Source organism: Sinocyclocheilus grahami, unplaced genomic scaffold, assembly GCF_001515645.1.
Source record: "Sinocyclocheilus grahami isolate Dianchi unplaced genomic scaffold, SAMN03320097.WGS_v1.1 scaffold97.1, whole genome shotgun sequence".
In the NCBI taxonomy this organism is placed as follows: Eukaryota; Metazoa; Chordata; class Actinopteri; order Cypriniformes; family Cyprinidae; genus Sinocyclocheilus; species Sinocyclocheilus grahami.
In genome coordinates, this window is record NW_015505276.1 from 280370 (window position 1) to 298015 (window position 17646).

The window sequence follows — 17646 nt, forward strand, 5'->3', positions numbered from 1 at the left end:
TTGGGGATGATTCTGAATTGGACTGGGGTCCGGTACGCCAAAAGGTTGAGATTCACTAACGCATCGGGTTTAAGTGATATACACACATTGGTACTGGCATGTGTTCACTGAGCACCAGGGGAAGTCATGGCCCAATGGTTAGAGAATCGGACTCGTACCGACAGGGATTGTAGGTGGGGGGAGTGAATGTACAGTGCTCTCTTCCACCTTCAATACCACGACTGAGGTGCCCTTGAGCAAGGCACTGAATCCCCAACTGCTCCCCGGGCGCCGCAGCATAAATGGCTGCCCACTGCTCTGTGTGTGTGTTCACAGCTGTGTGTGCACTTTGGATGGGTTAAACGCAGAGCACTAATTCCTAGTATGGGTCACCATACTTGGTCACTTTCACTTTTTTGATTTTGTTTCTTTTTGCTCAGTCGCTGGTGGTTTTAGGGTCCAGCATGTGGGGTTAAAGGCTCGGTATTGTCTATGATGAATGTAAAATGTTTTCCAAAATGAAAATAATATATATCATCTCCAAAGTTTTAGTGCAAAGACTATATAATTTTTTCCTTCGCTTTTTTTAGCAAAAGATTTTATGTGTGTATTTTATCATTTTAAATGGAAAAGCTTTGTTTAATTGGAAAGATCGATTGAAATGTTTTGGTTTACCCACTTTGTACACACGCTTTCTTATAACTAGTTTAGTACTTCATTCGTTTTATACTCTTTTGTATTTGTTTTATTTAACACTCTTTGAATATCTTTAAATCTGTAACATCTGTTCACAGCTTTGTATATCTTTTGGCACATTTGCCGGCCATGAACCTTTATGTGAAGTGCTCACATTTAAATTTGTCTGTTTGTTTGTTTCCCTTGTTTTGGAAAAAAAATAAATTTAGATAGAAGGAAGTGGAGTGGAATGGAATGGAGTGTTTATTGAATGTGTACACCTTGTAGCAATGCAGCAATAAAAAAAGAAACGTGTTGTACGCCAGAGGACGCAATTATACGATGAAGAAAACTGCTTTCAGTCCATCTGTGTAGATGTAGCACAGACATTTTCCTTTTCTGTGTATAAAAAAGTGTATAAAAATTGTTTATTGCAACTAACACCTTTTATTAACATGGTAGCTGTTTTCTGGCACCTGCACATTTATGTTCAATATAGTTTGAGTAACCCTTCTTTTACAGAATGGAACCTCTATCAAAAAAAAAAACCGTGTAAAATCAGCTTTTATGGGGTTAATGGAGTCTACGGTTTTTTATTTATTAAAATATTTGTAGTAACGAGCAGCTGTTTTGCTGTCAGAATGCTATATACTGTATGTTTTTTAAAGGTGTAAGAACAATGGTGGTTATTACACTAAATATTAGTGTAATAGATTTCACGTTAACTTTCATGTGACATAATCGAATATAATTGTCTTCTTGCTGTGTTTATAGCTGCCTTATACTTATAATGGAACTTACAGAATGTAGTTAAATATCCTACTTAAAGAAAGAAAGAAAGCATCCCAATGGAAAACAGCAAATGACAGCTGCAAGTGTTTATTCTACTGTCCAATGAAAAATCTATAAAAATGCTTTGCAAAAATGTGCAACCTACACATAATGCACCATACTATTAAAACAGATGATAACATGACCAACAAGCCTTAGTGTGACCAAGCAAAATCATTTATTTATTTATTTTTGAAGTAGCCTACAAGTAGACTATAAATGTATATGCCTACAGACACATGTAATGACAGCTAAATTAGCCTATATACACATGTATATACACTACACAAAAGTAATTTCACGCTTATAAAGTATTACGTACGCTACATAATATCATTCATGCATGATGAATTCACATCAAGTTTGTAAACTGTAAACAAAAACCTATATTGACTATAATGTAGGCCAACATATTTTGCAAGTGAACCTAAAGTAGCGAAGTATCGTTTTTGTTATCCCTGTTTGTTTCTCTGTTTGTCTGTCGATACAATTAATGCCTTTTGCATGCCTTCAGCACATGAGTTACACCATTCATCGTGAAACATCTTGCATTCTCAGAAGTGCCATTTGCAGCATGCTTCAGCAGAAAGCCGGAAGATTCCTATCCCTGAGCAAATTCATTGTAATCGAGATCAGTGCCAAACATGGGTGGACCATAGCCTACTTCTGAAGTTACTGATAAAATGTGTTCATGTTTCTAGATCTATATACACATGTATATACACTACACAAAAGTAATTTCACGCTTATAAAGTATTACGTACGCTACATAATATCATTCATGCATGATGAATTCACATCAAGTTTGTAAACTGTAAACAAAAACCTATATTGACTATAATGTAGGCCAACATATTTTGCAACATAAAGTATTTTTTGCAACATAAAGTAGCGAAGTATCGTTTTTGTTATCCCTGTTTGTTTCTCTGTTTGTCTGTCGATACAATTAATGCCTTTTGCATGCCTTCAGCACATGAGTTACACCATTCATCGTGAAACATCTTGCATTCTCAGAAGTGCCATTTGCAGCATGCTTCAGCAGAAAGCCGGAAGATTTCTATCCCTGAGCAAATTCATTGTAATCGAGATCAGTGCCAAACATGGGTGGACCGTAGCCTACTTCTGAAGTTACTGATAAAATGTGTTCATGTTTCTAGAAGATAAGACTTGAAATCCGCCCTTTCTCTCCAGCAATAGTAGCTTGGTCAAATATTAATGCCTATGGGCTTTATCACTCGAATACAGTCTGATAAGTCTTTAATTAAATGTCAATATTGGCAACGTGGACTCAAATCACAGCGACATTCTTAAAATAAGTCAATTATCGGCTATGTGCCATCAGCACTCTTAACCTAAAATTATTTTATGAATACGTGTTTCGAAAATTTCACACTTAAAGACTACGGGAACAAAGCATGAACAAACGCAAATAAAGACTACACTGTAAAAAAAAAAGTTTACCTAACTTAAAAAGTCAATATCACAATCAAACTTTATAACTCAACAAGAAACTGGCGACTCATCTAATTAATAAAACGCAATCTATTTCATTATAAAATACCTGCCACATGAACTAAAGCATTGCTAATCCGCTTTATCCTTTTTTTTCTTTTATTATTATGTTTCGTTTTCAGTATCTGCTTCTTAAAAGTAAGGGCAAACATTTATGTTAATAGACAAATGTATTGAATGCAGAACTTGCAATAAGATGCACATACCTCAACACACCACTCAAGTGAAAATACGAACTCTGATCTACATGACAGCTAACTGATAGTGAAATGCAGCAGCATAAATTAAGCTAGTAAACAATTATAATATGTTAATAATAATTGCCACCTTTTTTCAAGCTGCAATGGATGCTGGGAACTTGCACAATAATGTTCGATGTAAAACTGTTTGTTCAGATAACTTAATTTGAAAAGTTGGGAGAACATTTGGACACGTTGTGAACGAATACTTGAGTATCTACGTAAGGTATTTGCTGGCGACTTGTTTAGAGTATTCTTGTTCAGTTCACACAAAAATTATGAACGGACTCCTACTGACTCCATTTCTCAAGTTTTTTGTTTGTTTGTTTGTTTACAGTGTAGGCCCTACATATTCATTCATTCGTTCGTTCACTAATTAGTTTGTTTAATTTATACGATAGCCCATTTCTTTGTTTGTTTGTTACATTATCCATAGGCTACATAATTAATGTACAGTCCATAGACTAGCTGTGGTGTAATATTTTAAGTAGGCTATAACACTTCAGAGTAGGGAACACATATTCACTATTTAATAAAAGTTTTCCCTCATTAAACTCCTAAGTTGCTGCTTATTGATAAGGTAGTTTTTTGTAGTACACTATAAAAAAAATTTACCGTAAAATTTAAATTTTTAAATTTACATTTTTTTTTAATTTAGAAAATATGGTAGCAACGTTTTAGGTTTTACGGTTTTAACTTAAATTTACAGTTAAATACCGTCATTTTATTAACTGATATAATGTTAATATACCAACCTATTGAAGTACTGAAATCTGTTTTGTACTTTTGTAATATACTGATATCCACCAAATGCAGGTGGTGATGAGAAAGTCACACGATGAACCAAAACCCATCAAAAGCAGCTTTTAAATAATAGCATATATAGAAACACAAACACTAAACACCATCATAACACACATGAAACTGAAATAATGCAATAAACATTCATTTAATAACATTAGGTGTAACACACAACCCTAATATACAAAACTGATAAGAACAAACTAAGAAGAAACAGTTATTTCAACAAAAAAACATCAAACTTGAAATGTAACGCATTTCATGTCAATTTACGGTTATTCACTGTACGGTATACTACCGTAAAATGAATGTCCAATACATGTAATGTCCAATACAGTTTTTCACAGTATATAGTAGGGGAATTTACCGTTAATCATTTAACAGGTTTTTATTCATTTAATAACATTAGGTGTAACACACAACCCTAATATACAAAACTGATAAGAACAAACTAAGAAGAAACAGTTATTTCAACAAAAAAACATCAAACTTGAAATGTAACGCATTTCATGTCAATTTACGGTTATTCACTGTACGGTATACTACCGTAAAATGAATGTCCAATACATGTAATGTCCAATACAGTTTTTCACAGTATATAGTAGGGGAATTTACCGTTAATCATTTAACAGGTTTTTACTGTAGCATTTTTACAGTCTTTTACCGTTAAATTCACAGTCATTTTTTACAGTGTAGTTTAGGTATTGGTAGGGTTAAGGGCTCTATATGGTCTTGCAGCGTGAGACCTATGTGCTTTATACTATAGGTATAAACAGCTAATATGCTAGTAATATGCATGCTAATAAGCAACTGTGAATAGGTTTTCCTAATCTAAAGTGTTACCTTAATATCTGTCTTAATGAAGCTAAAATAAAAATACCAAAAACATTTGAATTTTGAAAATACTGTTAGCTGTTAATTTACACCTACAGCATAAGAACCTCCAGAAATTAAAGAAATCAAGAGATGTTTTATGTACCATCAAACCTTACAGCTTTTTTAGAGATAACAACTGTGCAATGTCACAACCAGTTTAAAGTCAAGCTACAGTTCACCAGCAGGAATCAAACAATGTGTTTTTAATGAAGGCCTTGGGGGACTCTGAAATTGACAGGGTTTGAATAATAGATACATGAAGTGTATGTGTTTACGTGAACATGAAGTTTGATTCACACTTAAACAGCTTGTCTTGTTTATCACGTTTCGAGACATTTCCCCCCAGTGCTCTACTTGGGAGGTGGAGTCAAACATTTCCCCCCCTCAAAACAGTGCCCTTCTCTCCTTTAAAAAGCCCTGCCAAAAGAAACACAGCTAGGTTGAGTTTTGTTTTGGCAGCCTGTTCACAACGAATCTAGTCACCATGAGTCTTTCTGCAAAGGACAAATTGGCGGTGAAGACCTTCTTCGGCAAAGTTGCCCCTAAGGCGGAAGAGATTGGCAGCGAGGCTCTGGCCAGGTAGTTTGAACGGCAGTTTTTGCATAAATGAACGGACATGCATAACATAGGCTGCTATTATATCTCTTTTGTTTTGAATCGTTGCAGGACTCTGTTCGTCTACCCTCAGACGAAGACCTACTTCTCCCATTGGGCAGACCTGAGCCCCAGCTCACCTCAGGTGAAAAAACATGGGCTGACCATAATGAATGGCGTCCTCAGCGCTGTCCAGCTGATAGATGATCTCAAGGGGGGTCTGCTCACCCTCAGCGAGCTTCACGCCTTCATGCTTCGCGTGGACCCCGCTAACTTCAAGGTACGTTTTGCTGAAAATATTTCATTTTAACTGTAATTAAATATAATCTGTATCAACAACCTTTTTTTGTCAGATCATCAATCACAATCTCCTCGTTGTGCTCTCAATGATGTTTCCTGACGACTTCACTCCTGAGGTGCATGTTTCTGTGGACAAGTTCCTCGCTCAGATCAGCCTGGCTCTGTCCGAGAAGTACCGCTAAAGTCGACCCTGTCTGTATTCATCTCCGACGCGACACTGTATTCGCCTTAATGATGATGAAAGTAATAAAATGAAATCAAGCTATCATTTTCGTCTCTTTTTGTTTATGCACACAAAAACACAACACAGATCTGATATGTAGGGTTGGTAGTGGTACACGTACTCAGGTTATAATTGACCAAATGTAGATGTAGCCTAGCTATAACTTGGTACCATAACAAATACAACTGAATAGACCCAACCAGTTAACTCAAATATTTGAATCAATCAATCAATAAAATAAAATAAGCCAGTATTTATGAGTAATGTCAACTTATTTGCTCTAAACTTTAGTAAAATGCTCCAAAAAACACTGGTTTATATGAGAACTACTTTTATTTTTGATTACTGTTTTAATACGATATTGCATAAGAACATATTGGAATTCAAAAATGTAACGTCTAAAAGTAGTTCAAGTGCAATCAGCCTGGTCTGTTAGCCCGTTTCCAGTGTAGCGGTGCTGGTTCTTGTGCCGGAGACGGGCTCGTGTTCGGCGGGGGAGCTGTAACCCTCAGAGAGCTGCCTTGACAGCTAAGAACGCTTCATTGATCATTACGCCTGCCTCTTTAGTTAATTTAGGATGTACTTAAAATATTAAACTTATTATGAATAAATATAATTATTTATTACCTTTACAGTTCAAACGTTTCCACACTGACATAGTCTGACTATATAGCCTATAGCCTATATATTTACATTTATTCATTTAGCAGACGCTTTTATCCAAAGCGACTTACAAAATTGTCAGGAATTCAGCATTCCGGATAGGAGTGGGAAGTTCATATATACTGACATACTGTATGGCTATGCTGACATAATCTATAGTCTGTCGATATATGTATTCAATTTTCGTATTAATCGCATTTTTAAATATCACATTTTTTTCAGCTCATATTTTGTTCAAAACAATATTCTGTTAAACTTTGACAAAACGTGGATTAAGAAAAGCATTATGCAATTAAAAGGTAAGTGACTTGACTACTTTGTAACAGTTTTAAATCTGCTAACGTATTAGTAGTTATAGGTCCAATATTGACAAACAGACTGTGGTCCTCATGGAATTTAAGTAGGTTGGTTATAAACATAATGTCTGCATATTGATTTTTACGCATTTTAAACTTGGGAATTCAACAGACGTTGCTGTTTCAGAATTTAGCTGTGTTTTAGTAATAAGCTAAATACTGCCTGATCAGTAAATCTTTTTTTAAGAGCCAACCCCTTCATAAATGCATGCTGGAAGCATACTGTTACTGAAATGTAAAAATTATAGTCAGTTTCCCCTCACTTTTGGCCATTGTCCATTCATTTAGATTCGACTGAAACATGATGTTCTTCCATTCGTTTACGAAATCAGCGTCTTATTATTTATTTGAGTCGCATATTTGTTTTCATGACAAAACACTGATAACGTGTTGCATGTACCACCAGCACTCTTAACCCAAAAGACCTAGCAGCTCAAAACACGCTTAAAATATATTGTATACAGTGTCGTATGTAATGACACACCTAATTATTTATGTATGTATTTATGTGTTTGTTAGTTACACTTCACGAGTATAGGAATCAAAGAATGTCCTTCTTAATGAAAGCCTTGGAGGGCTCTCTGTCATTGTTCTGTCTCTAGAGTTTGAATAATAAATGTGTTTAACATGTGTTTAAGTCTTATTATCCCATTTTAATTGTCGGTCAAGTAATTCTAATGAAAACTACCACATGAAAACTACCCTGCATTAACCCTTACAAACTAAATTCATTCAGTTTTTCAACAATGCTTTGATGTGTTCTTTAAATAAATATACAGTTATGAATTGTTTATGGTGGGGTATTACAAACGAACTTTTATGTGCACATTACAGGTACACAACGAAGCATAATGAAGTTTTCACAAACAGTAAATAAACGCATCACGTGGAACATTTGAGTCGAGACCTTAGCATTATGACTTCTTGTTGCCCTTTTAGTGTTAAGGATGGGTGGGGAAAATAAGAAATACAGGCCACTGTGCCAAGACTGTAAGAGATTCAAGCTTTCTTATCTGGTTAACCATTCAAAATGCCTGACATAACACATCTCTGCATCAGCCACTGACTTTTAACTGCACGCAAAATGCACATCTGGAACCGACCTTCTGTCACCATATTTCCTCCGAACAGCAGGTAAGCATCATGTTTTTTTTTTAATGACAGAAATAAAATGTATTATGTTTAACGATTTAATCTGATTTATATGGTCTATCTGTTTAGGAGCTTAATGAAAATGAAAATGTTTATTATTATGGCAGCAGCTGAGAGTGCCTGATAGGATCGGACAGGTTGTATGTGGCGCTGTCCAGTGCTGAAACCAGAAAGTAGTCGCTAAAAGGTTTTTCCCAAGTAAAATATTTCCCTTTGTAAGATAGGATTCCAAACCCAAACTGTTCATTTAAAATTCAGATGCCTAAAATCAATAATAAGAGCATAGTTCTAAGAATGAGGACAACAAAATTGCATGCAATGCAAACATCAGTAACAGAACACCACTGATCAGAATTGTTTATTGTTTTATTAATTGGAAGATGCACATACATATTTCTGTGCAGCTTTTCAAAACCAGATGTTCAGTTAATGGTACTGTTTTCCAAGTGCAGAGACTACAACTGCCAGAAACTTCTGCCATGCTGCTTGAATGTCTGGAGTGAAGGCACGACCGAGCTGGGAAGCCACAACAATGGTCACGCAATCACCGAGGAGCTTTGAGGAGAAAATTATAAGGTGATCAAAATTTCACATATACACTCTAAAAAATATATACGTTCTACAAGGATGCAATATGAACCACTTTGGGTTTCCAAAAATAACCTTTCTGTGAACAGTTTATAAAGGAGCTGTTTTTTTTCGTAGAGTCAACATAGTATTAATCTAAAGAATCTTTTCCACTAAGAAGTTTTTGTGCAGGTGTGAGGTTAAAGGTGCTTAAAAGAACCTTATGCATTTAATAATAATAATTGTTTTTTAAAGGGATTGAATGTACTGAGATGCATGACTGAGTAGGTATAAGCATTATGCATACTACAGAGTGTATAGCCTACTACATACTGCCTGTAGCATGCAATTCCAAACGCACAGTTAGACAGTGGTTTGTGATTTTTTTTTGTGAAAAGGCCATGCGAGTTATTATTTAACCTAGCCACTTTTTTGTTGGCCATAATGGTTGCGGCGTCACTCAAGGACCCAAAGGAGCCAAAATAGCGTTGAGTCCAAGGGTACACGATGAGAGATCTGTGGAGGAACACGTGCAAATGTAAAATAAGTCAACAAATTGCATTCAGATTAACAGATTGGACACACTCACTCACCTTGCCAAAGCCTGGGGCCCAGTCATATCCACATTCATTTTCCCCCACACAGCTCAGCGTCAGTCCACTCAACCATGATCTGTTAGCAGTTGATACGTTAATGCTGCGATGGCACTACTTGTTAGTGAGGTCGCGTTTATTTATATCAGTCACCTGCACATATAATCATGTAATCCTGCAAAACATATGTCATGAATTCTGTTCAAATGACGTTAATCCAATCTGAAAATGAGCTTTTCACTTAGTAGGCCTACTTATCAGCGCTGAAACACGAGCAGCATTAATATGCCAAAATTAACTTGGACTGAAACAGTGCTGATATCTCGATATCACCTATATCTGTTTCCCGTTCAACAGCGCAATGTGAGACATAGCGGAGTATTCCGGAGATCTTCAAAACGGCACCTGCTGGTTATTTCATTTTAAGTTCATATTTTCAAATGTGCCCGAAGACCTTGATTGATTATTTTAGGTGTGTTGATTAGTTTGAACACAAAACTTATTCAGCTGGCCAAAATTATATAACTTTTCTACCCGATCTCATGAAAGTGCGTATCAATAGCAAGACTTCATGTTTCGATTTGGCGTACTATTTACACTCAGAAATGAACTTTGGCGTGCATATGATACTCAATAGGTAGGATTAGGGTTGTGGGGTAGATGCGTATCACATGTACGCGAAAACTGCGTATCATATACACGCCAACAAATTGCGTAACATACTAAACTGTGTTTTTCAAATGTAAAAACTTTTTGAGTCCGGTCTCATGAAAATGCGTATAAATAGTACGTCAAATAAAAACAGAAAACGTGTTTGGCGTGCATATAATATGCTGTTTTTGCGTGCATGTGATACGCAGTTTGTTGGCTTGCATATGATACGCAGTTTTCGAGTACATATGATACGCATCTACCCCACAACCCTAATCCTACCCATTGCGTATCAATCATATGCACGCCAAAGTCAATTTCTGCGTATAAACAGTATGCCAAATCGAAACATAAACTCGTGCTATTGATATGCACTTTCATGAGATCGGGTTGGATTTTTATGTAATAAAGCAGAATGATTTCTAAAAGGGTAAAACAACGACCATTTGACAAATGTCAAATAAACATCCGTCCCACTGGTCATGTAAAGTAATCTGCGTAACTCGTGTTGAAATCATAAACTGACGACTCCAAATAGCTCTCTATTTTTCTTTTTTGGTTTATGCGTTTATAAACAATTACAGAATAAAAATATGCGCGTGGTCTACATTAATAAAGTAGGTCAAAACTTTCACAAAGGGTTCACAATTTTTTCCATTTATCTATTTTTAATTTATTATTATTATTATTATTGTGAGAATTGAGCATTGTACAAACAATAGTACATAAGGGGGGAAACAATCTTAAACAATGGATCCTACACTCTCAGAAAAAAGTAGACTTACAAAGTTGTCACTACCCATAAAGTATAAATGATAAAATGCATCTTTGTACCTTTGTACCTCCAAATGGTGCATATTAGTACCTTAAAGCCAATTTTAGTACGTTAAAAGTGCGTATTAGTTGCTTTTGAAAGGGTACCACTCTAGTGACAGTTGTGTACTCTTCTGAGAGCTATTGTTTTCAAGTTTTATTTTTTTTAAATTATTTCCAAATATCTCCCTGTTGCAAGATTTTCAAAAAAAAGATGTTGAACTGTGGCTTATCTACACTTAAGTGAGAGAGGCCGCCAGCTGTCAAGAATTCGCCTTTTGATAACAGGCCACTTCAAAGATAGCCTAACACACATTTCTCAGCAAGGCGTGGCAAGAATTATACAATGTTTAATTCACAAATAAGTACATTTGGAATATGACAAAACCAACCAATTCATATTACACAAAATACAAGAAAAGAAAGAAAGAAAAATATGAACAGATTAAGCGTGCTTTTACGAAAAAAAAGTTGTAGGCTAAATATTTTGAATAGCTCATTATGTGGAAAGTTGTATTCTGTAGTTTTGCAGTAACACAACAAAATAAAACAAAATACACATGAGTATCGCCTTATGATATTCATTCAAGTTATAGATGGTTAATTATTAAATGAATTAACTTCAATTTAATGAATTGCTAAATGATTGAATAAAAGTGTATTAAAAGAAGAAGAAGCAAGAAAGTCGTGAAAAACCGGAACACTTTGGCACTCTTCCACGGTCTGATAAGTCATCGTTGGGGGTGAGAGGAGGGTCTTGGGTGTATCTTCCTGGTGACAGTATAAACCCGCCAGTCCTCTTGCCAGCAGACTACAGAAGTTTGCTGCAAAGTCATCCTTCCACGATGAGTCTCTCTGCCAAAGACAAAGCTGCCGTCAAAGACCTTTGGGCCAAGATCTCAGGAAAGGCTGATGACATTGGTCAAGATGCTCTTTCTAGGTAAGGTTATTAATCTAAACTAAGTCATGATGTTTGCTTCGGGCATAGATCTGCCATTCAATTCACTGTGTCTGTCTAGGATGTTGGTGGTCTACCCCCAGACCAAAACCTATTTCTCTCACTGGAAAGACCTGAGCCCCGGCTCTGCCCCAGTGAGGAAGCACGGGAAGACCGTGATGAGCGGCGTTGCTGAGGCTGTCAGCAAAATCGATGACCTTACCTCTGGGCTCCTGAGTCTCAGCGAGCTTCATGCTTTCCAGCTGCGCGTTGACCCCGCCAATTTCAAGGTAAGTGCAACGAATTTCATCTTTAGTCAATTCCGATTCTGTCGTACTCTCGTAAAGTCACGGTAACTTATTTGTTTCCTGTGTTTTTCATAGATTCTGTCCCACAACATCCTCGTGGTTCTGGCCATTATGTTCCCCAACGATTTCACCCCAGAGGCCCATGTTGCTATGGACAAGTTCCTCAGTGCTTTGGCTCTGGCTCTGGCCGAGAAGTACAGATAAATTCATGTTATTGTGATGAAGTCGGACTGCGTCAGACCAGATAGATGCCTGTATAAACATTATGTCTTATGATGCAATAAATGATTATAAACAACATTAACTAAACATCTTTGGTGCATGTTTTATTTTCTTTCATGGACCTGTCAGTGTTTTAAAAACAGCTCTGTTGTCATAACGTGATGAATGTATAGGCCTAACTATTGCAAATGGTGAGACAAAATATTGCAACTGTTTCATTCATTATATGGAACTACCAGCCAATGAACATATGTTATTTTATCTGTTGAAACTCATTGTAGCAGTTTTACAACAAAAGTCTAAAGTCTGAGGTACCAAAAAAAAAAAAATAATAATAAATGAAAAAAACAAAAAAAAACAATAAACTTGAACCTTTAAATAAAAAAACCATAATGCTTAAATAATTTCTCAAACTTAAGCATAGGCCTATAAGGGGAGACAGAGGTGTAAAGCACTTGAGTATTTGAACATTATTAGTCTACTATATTTTGGAGGGTTTTACAATTGTTGCGATTTAAGTCCTTCAACGTCCAAAGTGCAAAGTGCATATTTCACTAATCAGTAGCGGTTCTGGCTTATTTGGTGCCCTAGGCGAAAACAGACAATTCTCCCACCCCCACAAAAAAGCGACGATACAAAAGACGAAACAGTTTTACATGTTGATATGCTGTTATTGTAGAACTAGGCTAGCCTATTCAAGAACAGCAAAATACAAATACACTAAATAAAATAATTTAATAAATGCAGATTTACTATAAGCACTTAAATAACTATTTAACATTGTATTTAATAATAAAATAAGTAACTAGAGAATTGGTTGACTAAAATCAACTTTTCTTCCATTTTAGTGTGAATACTCCAACTCTGCCCCTAAATTATACATACACACACATATATATATCTATATATATATATATATCAAATCAACTAAAAAAGCCCTTCTGGTGCAAGAACAAAGTTCAACGCGTTCAAGCAATATTGCGAGAGCAGCGTCAAGAGAACATGTTGAGAGCGCGCGTCCAATTCTGTGCAAGAGCGAAGGAGATGTGAGTGGAATGATTCGTGCTTGCGCGAACCATGGATGCGCTATCACGCTACAATAATAAGCTGTCGACATTTTGTCATTAAAATAACACCATATAAAGTGTCTGAAGTGAAGTTTAAAGAAGACAAGAAAGTAGTCTGAAAGCTGCGCTACCCCATGCCACCCTGCAGCGCGTTGCTGCCTGCAATGCAGCTGCCTAACATAAATCTATCCATTTATAAAAAATAAAAAAAAACTTTTCAATGCAAAATATAATTAGTCACAGATATGTACGCCTTTAATCTAATAAAGTTGATTTTAATTATAACTCATAACCATCATTGAGAACATTATTTAATAAAATTATTATTAATTATTAAATTATAACGTTAATTTTAGTCCGAATGTGAACATGGTCGACCATCAGTACCATTAGTATTTACATCGAATATAAAAAAATCCACTGTTGCTAAATTTGATATTCACATACTCAAATTAATTTACTATACATTTCAACATTCCTGTAACAGGTTTCATTGGTTTTAGTTTAATATCTTGAGAACATTGCGTTGAGAAATTTGTGCTCAAAATTACGTTTTTGTTCAAGAAAAACGAAATATTGCTTACTTTTTTACGTGCATACTTTGAGTACATAGCTACTTTAAGTACAGATAAATTTGGGAACTTTTAGTTCCACTCATATGGTTGATAGGCTACTTTGACTTTTAATTGAGTATGTTTAAATTTAATTGAGTATGACTAATTTAATTGCTCCATTTGGGTTCAATTATGAACTTTTGAAATCTTATAAATGAGGCGTTTCTCGCTGAGACTGAGTAAAACTATTTTGAATGCTTAATAAGTTGTTTTTCAACGTCAGTGTCAATTATACTACAAATGTTTCTAAGGATGTCAGATGTCTTAAAAGTGTTCTTTGGTGCATTCTATTATTTTATTTACACCAATAAATGTATTATTTACTTATTTGTTGTTTGGTTTTGTTCATTTATTAATTTATTATTTCGTTTTGTTTTATCTATTTTTTATGTACCCTTAATTGTTTATTATTTTAAAAGGCTTGGCGTTTCCATTTGATTATGAATCAACACTTTTTCCACCTTAACACCCATTTTTTAAATGACATTATTTATTATGTTTGTCAGTCGCGTACACGATTACATCAAATATGTAACCATTATTTAGCCTATGTAAACAATTATTTAACAATCGATGTTTGCCTTCTGTATTTGTGTTTATATTTGTGTCTGTTTTGGATAAAATAACTGTAGAACTGTCCAACTCTGTTACCTCATTGTAAGGCCATCCTCATTTCAACATACTATATAATCATAAAATATTTTAGTTGAAAATGGCACAATCTTTCATAGCATGTATGAGAATATAATGAACTGTGAATTCATGCGAATATATAAAAAAGCACAGGAGACACTGCATATTGAATAACGAAACCTTTATTTGCTTCAACTCAGAAGAACATATTCTTTTGTCTAAGCATCAGATGATCCTCTGTGTAACAGTCTAAGCAGGTTTTGTTTCTAGTGGTACTGTCTTTGAAGGGAGGAGATCACGACGGCGAGGAACTTCTGAAAAGCGGCCTGGACCTCAGGGGTGAATGCAGCGCCCAGTTGTGCAGCAACAACGACGGTCAGGCAGTCACCCAAAAGCTGTGGGAGGACACAAGTGTAGTGTCATAGACAGAAGGGATGAACACTGGAGTCAGAACAAGGCTTGGTAATAAACATTTTGTAATCTGGGTGTCATCTTACCCTGAAGTTGTCAGGATCTACGTGGAGCTTCTCGGAGTGCAGCACACTCAGTTCAGCATAAGCGGCTTTGATGTTGTCCATGTTCTTCACGGCTCTGTCCAGGCCATGCAGCACGACTTTACCGTGAGCAGCAACCATGGGGTTTCCCATGATGGCAGCGGCATTGTACAGGTTTCCAAAGTTGCCGAAGTACCGCTGGGTCCAAGGGTAAACGATAAGACATCTACAAGCCAGAATGAAGAGAAAGAGCATCGTATTAGAGCACAGTAAAGAAACTAGATGCCCGCTTTAAGTTACTATAACTGCCGGGACTCAATACCTTGCCAGAGATTGCTGACCAACGACGTCGTAGTTCATCTTGGAGAAGATGTCCTGAATGGTGGCCCTCTCAAATTCTGTCCACTCAACCATGTTTCCGACTTTAGATGTTCAGACAAAGTGCCTTAAACAGAAGCTAAAGAGTGCTGTGAAGAGAGTTTCATTGCGGTACTTAAATGTGCTTCATCACTCCACCCCTTGGCAGGCTATTGGGTGACATGTTTGTGGGTTGGATCAACCACGTCCACCCAAAAGATGCATATCATAGCCTACTTTTCTCTTCTAATATCCACAAAGATCAATTCTAACAATATGCCTCGATGATGATGATGATGATGATGATAATAATAATAAATAGAAACCACAATAAGCCCATGAGTCGATACCGAATTCTATTTTTAACTTATTTTAACGTGTTTAATTTGTTAAGGACCAATTATTTAAATCAGATGATTTAGCACATACATAATACATAGGCTACATATGATAGCACATTTTATGAATAGGGATTTCTGAACATTGAAATTAGTTTTAGCAGGGGCGTAGATTACGCGGGGGACGTGTCCCCCCCACTTTTAATATCACGTAAATTCGTCCCCCGCTAGATTACAGAAATGTTACATTGTAATGTTATATATATATCATTTCTTTCCCCCTCACTTCTGAAATGATGGCTACGCCCCTGAGTTTTAGAATTGCTGAACTGTGCTTTCCATAATTATCCACACGTAAGTTTTAAGTAGCCTACCACAAAAAAAAACTCTTAAGTAAATACGTGCAATTTCTTCGTATGATATTTATTTTAGTTGTCTGCTAAACAAAGTATGAACAATAATATTTATAAAAGACAAGAAGTAGGCCTAACCTACTTTTGTTACATTACTTAGTACAGTTGAAACACTCATCTTTAGTGCTTTAAAGTAGCGTTACCAACTAATTTCAAATGTTTAAAGTATCTTTAAAGATATCATTCGACAAAAATGCTCATTTTATTCCCGTTCTTTATCATAAACGAACTAATAATTTGATATTCAAGAGTTAAAAAGCCTCCAGTTCATCAGTAGCCTAAATAACTGAACAACTGATTGAGAGTTCAATAATAGTTTTACATTAAAGACATTAAACCGTTCAAAACAGCTCATCGACCGTAAAAACTAATCAGTAAGTGAGTAACTAGTTTAGCAGTAACCCAAACAAAACAAAAAAGCAAAACGTTTATAGGACTTCTTCATTCGACAGATGGTTAATTATTACATTAATTAATTTCAGATTAAGGACTTGCTGGAAAAAAGATTGAGTATGTTTTGAGAAAAACCGGAACACTTTGGCACTCTTCCACGGTCTGATAAGTCATCGTTGGGGGTGAGAGGAGGGTCTTGGGTGTATCTTCCTGGTGACAGTATAAAACCGCCAGTCCTCTTGCCAGCAGACTACAGAAGTTTGCTGCAAAGTCATCCTTTCACGATGAGTCTCTCTGCCAAAGACAAAGCTGCCGTCAAAGACCTTTGGGCCAAGATCTCAGGAAAGGCTGATGACATTGGTCAAGATGCTCTTTCTAGGTAAGGTTATTCATCTAAGTTAAGTCATGATGTTTGCTTCGGGCATAGATCTGCCATTCAATTCACTGTGTCTGTCTAGGATGTTGGTGGTCTACCCCCAGACCAAAACCTATTTCTCTCACTGGAAAGACCTGAGCCCCGGCTCTGCCCCAGTGAGGAAGCACGGGAAGACCGTGATGAGCGGCGTTGCTGAGGCTGTCAGCAAAATCGATGACCTTACCTCTGGGCTCCTGAGTCTCAGCGAGCTTCATGCTTTCCAGCTGCGCGTTGACCCCGCCAATTTCAAGGTAAGTGCAACGAATTTCATCTTTAGTCAATTCCGATTCTGTCGTACTCTCGTAAAGTCACGGTAACTTATTTGTTTCCTGTGTTTTTCATAGATTCTGTCCCACAACATCCTCGTGGTTCTGGCCATTATGTTCCCCAACGATTTCACCCCAGAGGCCCATGTTGCTATGGACAAGTTCCTCAGTGCTTTGGCTCTGGCTCTGGCCGAGAAGTACAGATAAATTCATGTTATTGTGATGAAGTCGGACTGCGTCAGACCAGATAGATGCCTGTATAAACATTATGTCTTATGATGCAATAAATGATTATAAACAACATTAACTAAATGTCTTTGGTGCATGTTTTTGTCATACACATGTAAGTGTTTTAAAAACACCT

At 36.3% G+C, this 17646-nt stretch overlaps 4 protein-coding genes and 1 pseudogene across 4 annotated transcripts; 3 read left to right on the forward strand and 2 right to left on the reverse strand.

The window, feature by feature from the left end:
• The first annotated feature begins 5397 nt into the window (after window positions 1-5397).
• On the forward strand, window positions 5398-6068 carry hbae3 (hemoglobin alpha embryonic-3). The gene is made up of 3 exons (XM_016275984.1): window positions 5398-5492; window positions 5580-5787; window positions 5861-6068. Exons 1-3 carry the CDS (start codon window positions 5398-5400, stop codon window positions 5987-5989), a joined length of 432 nt encoding a protein of 143 aa, XP_016131470.1. The 3' UTR covers window positions 5990-6068.
• A 2559-nt stretch (window positions 6069-8627) lies between these two features.
• Window positions 8628-9437, reverse strand: LOC107587975 (hemoglobin subunit beta-2-like; annotated as a pseudogene).
• A 2150-nt stretch (window positions 9438-11587) lies between these two features.
• Window positions 11588-12274, forward strand: LOC107587922 (hemoglobin embryonic subunit alpha). The gene is made up of 3 exons (XM_016275885.1): window positions 11588-11765; window positions 11845-12052; window positions 12146-12274. Exons 1-3 carry the CDS (start codon window positions 11671-11673, stop codon window positions 12272-12274), a joined length of 432 nt encoding a protein of 143 aa, XP_016131371.1. The 5' UTR covers window positions 11588-11670.
• A 2572-nt stretch (window positions 12275-14846) lies between these two features.
• On the reverse strand, window positions 14847-15577 carry LOC107587921 (hemoglobin subunit beta-2-like). The gene is made up of 3 exons (XM_016275884.1): window positions 15423-15577; window positions 15104-15326; window positions 14847-15001 (listed from the first exon to the last, which is right to left on the reverse strand). Exons 1-3 carry the CDS (start codon window positions 15512-15514, stop codon window positions 14873-14875), a joined length of 444 nt encoding a protein of 147 aa, XP_016131370.1. The 5' UTR covers window positions 15515-15577; the 3' UTR covers window positions 14847-14872.
• Window positions 15578-16883: 1306 nt separating this feature from the next.
• LOC107588004 (hemoglobin embryonic subunit alpha) lies at window positions 16884-17489 on the forward strand. The gene is made up of 3 exons (XM_016275986.1): window positions 16884-16980; window positions 17060-17267; window positions 17361-17489. The coding sequence occupies exons 1-3, from the start codon at window positions 16886-16888 to the stop codon at window positions 17487-17489; spliced, it is 432 nt and encodes a 143-aa protein (XP_016131472.1). The 5' UTR covers window positions 16884-16885.
• The last annotated feature ends 157 nt before the right edge of the window (window positions 17490-17646 follow it).

Bases quoted from the DNA above. Each gene is read 5' to 3' on its own strand.
- hbae3 (XM_016275984.1), top strand. From the start codon at position 5,398: ATGAGTCTTTCTGCAAAGGACAAATTGGCGGTGAAGACCTTCTTCGGC. The intron at 5,493-5,579 runs GTAGTTTGAACG...GAATCGTTGCAG, and splicing joins GGCAGCGAGGCTCTGGCCAG to GACTCTGTTCGTCTACCCTC. The intron at 5,788-5,860 runs GTACGTTTTGCT...TTTTTTTGTCAG, and splicing joins TGGACCCCGCTAACTTCAAG to ATCATCAATCACAATCTCCT.
- LOC107587922 (XM_016275885.1), top strand. From the start codon at position 11,671: ATGAGTCTCTCTGCCAAAGACAAAGCTGCCGTCAAAGACCTTTGGGCC. The intron at 11,766-11,844 runs GTAAGGTTATTA...GTGTCTGTCTAG, and splicing joins GGTCAAGATGCTCTTTCTAG to GATGTTGGTGGTCTACCCCC. The intron at 12,053-12,145 runs GTAAGTGCAACG...TGTTTTTCATAG, and splicing joins TTGACCCCGCCAATTTCAAG to ATTCTGTCCCACAACATCCT.
- LOC107587921 (XM_016275884.1), bottom strand. From the start codon at position 15,514: ATGGTTGAGTGGACAGAATTTGAGAGGGCCACCATTCAGGACATCTTC. The intron at 15,327-15,422 runs GTATTGAGTCCC...TCTGGCTTGTAG, and splicing joins GGTCAGCAATCTCTGGCAAG to ATGTCTTATCGTTTACCCTT. The intron at 15,002-15,103 runs GTAAGATGACAC...GTCCTCCCACAG, and splicing joins TAGATCCTGACAACTTCAGG to CTTTTGGGTGACTGCCTGAC.
- LOC107588004 (XM_016275986.1), top strand. From the start codon at position 16,886: ATGAGTCTCTCTGCCAAAGACAAAGCTGCCGTCAAAGACCTTTGGGCC. The intron at 16,981-17,059 runs GTAAGGTTATTC...GTGTCTGTCTAG, and splicing joins GGTCAAGATGCTCTTTCTAG to GATGTTGGTGGTCTACCCCC. The intron at 17,268-17,360 runs GTAAGTGCAACG...TGTTTTTCATAG, and splicing joins TTGACCCCGCCAATTTCAAG to ATTCTGTCCCACAACATCCT.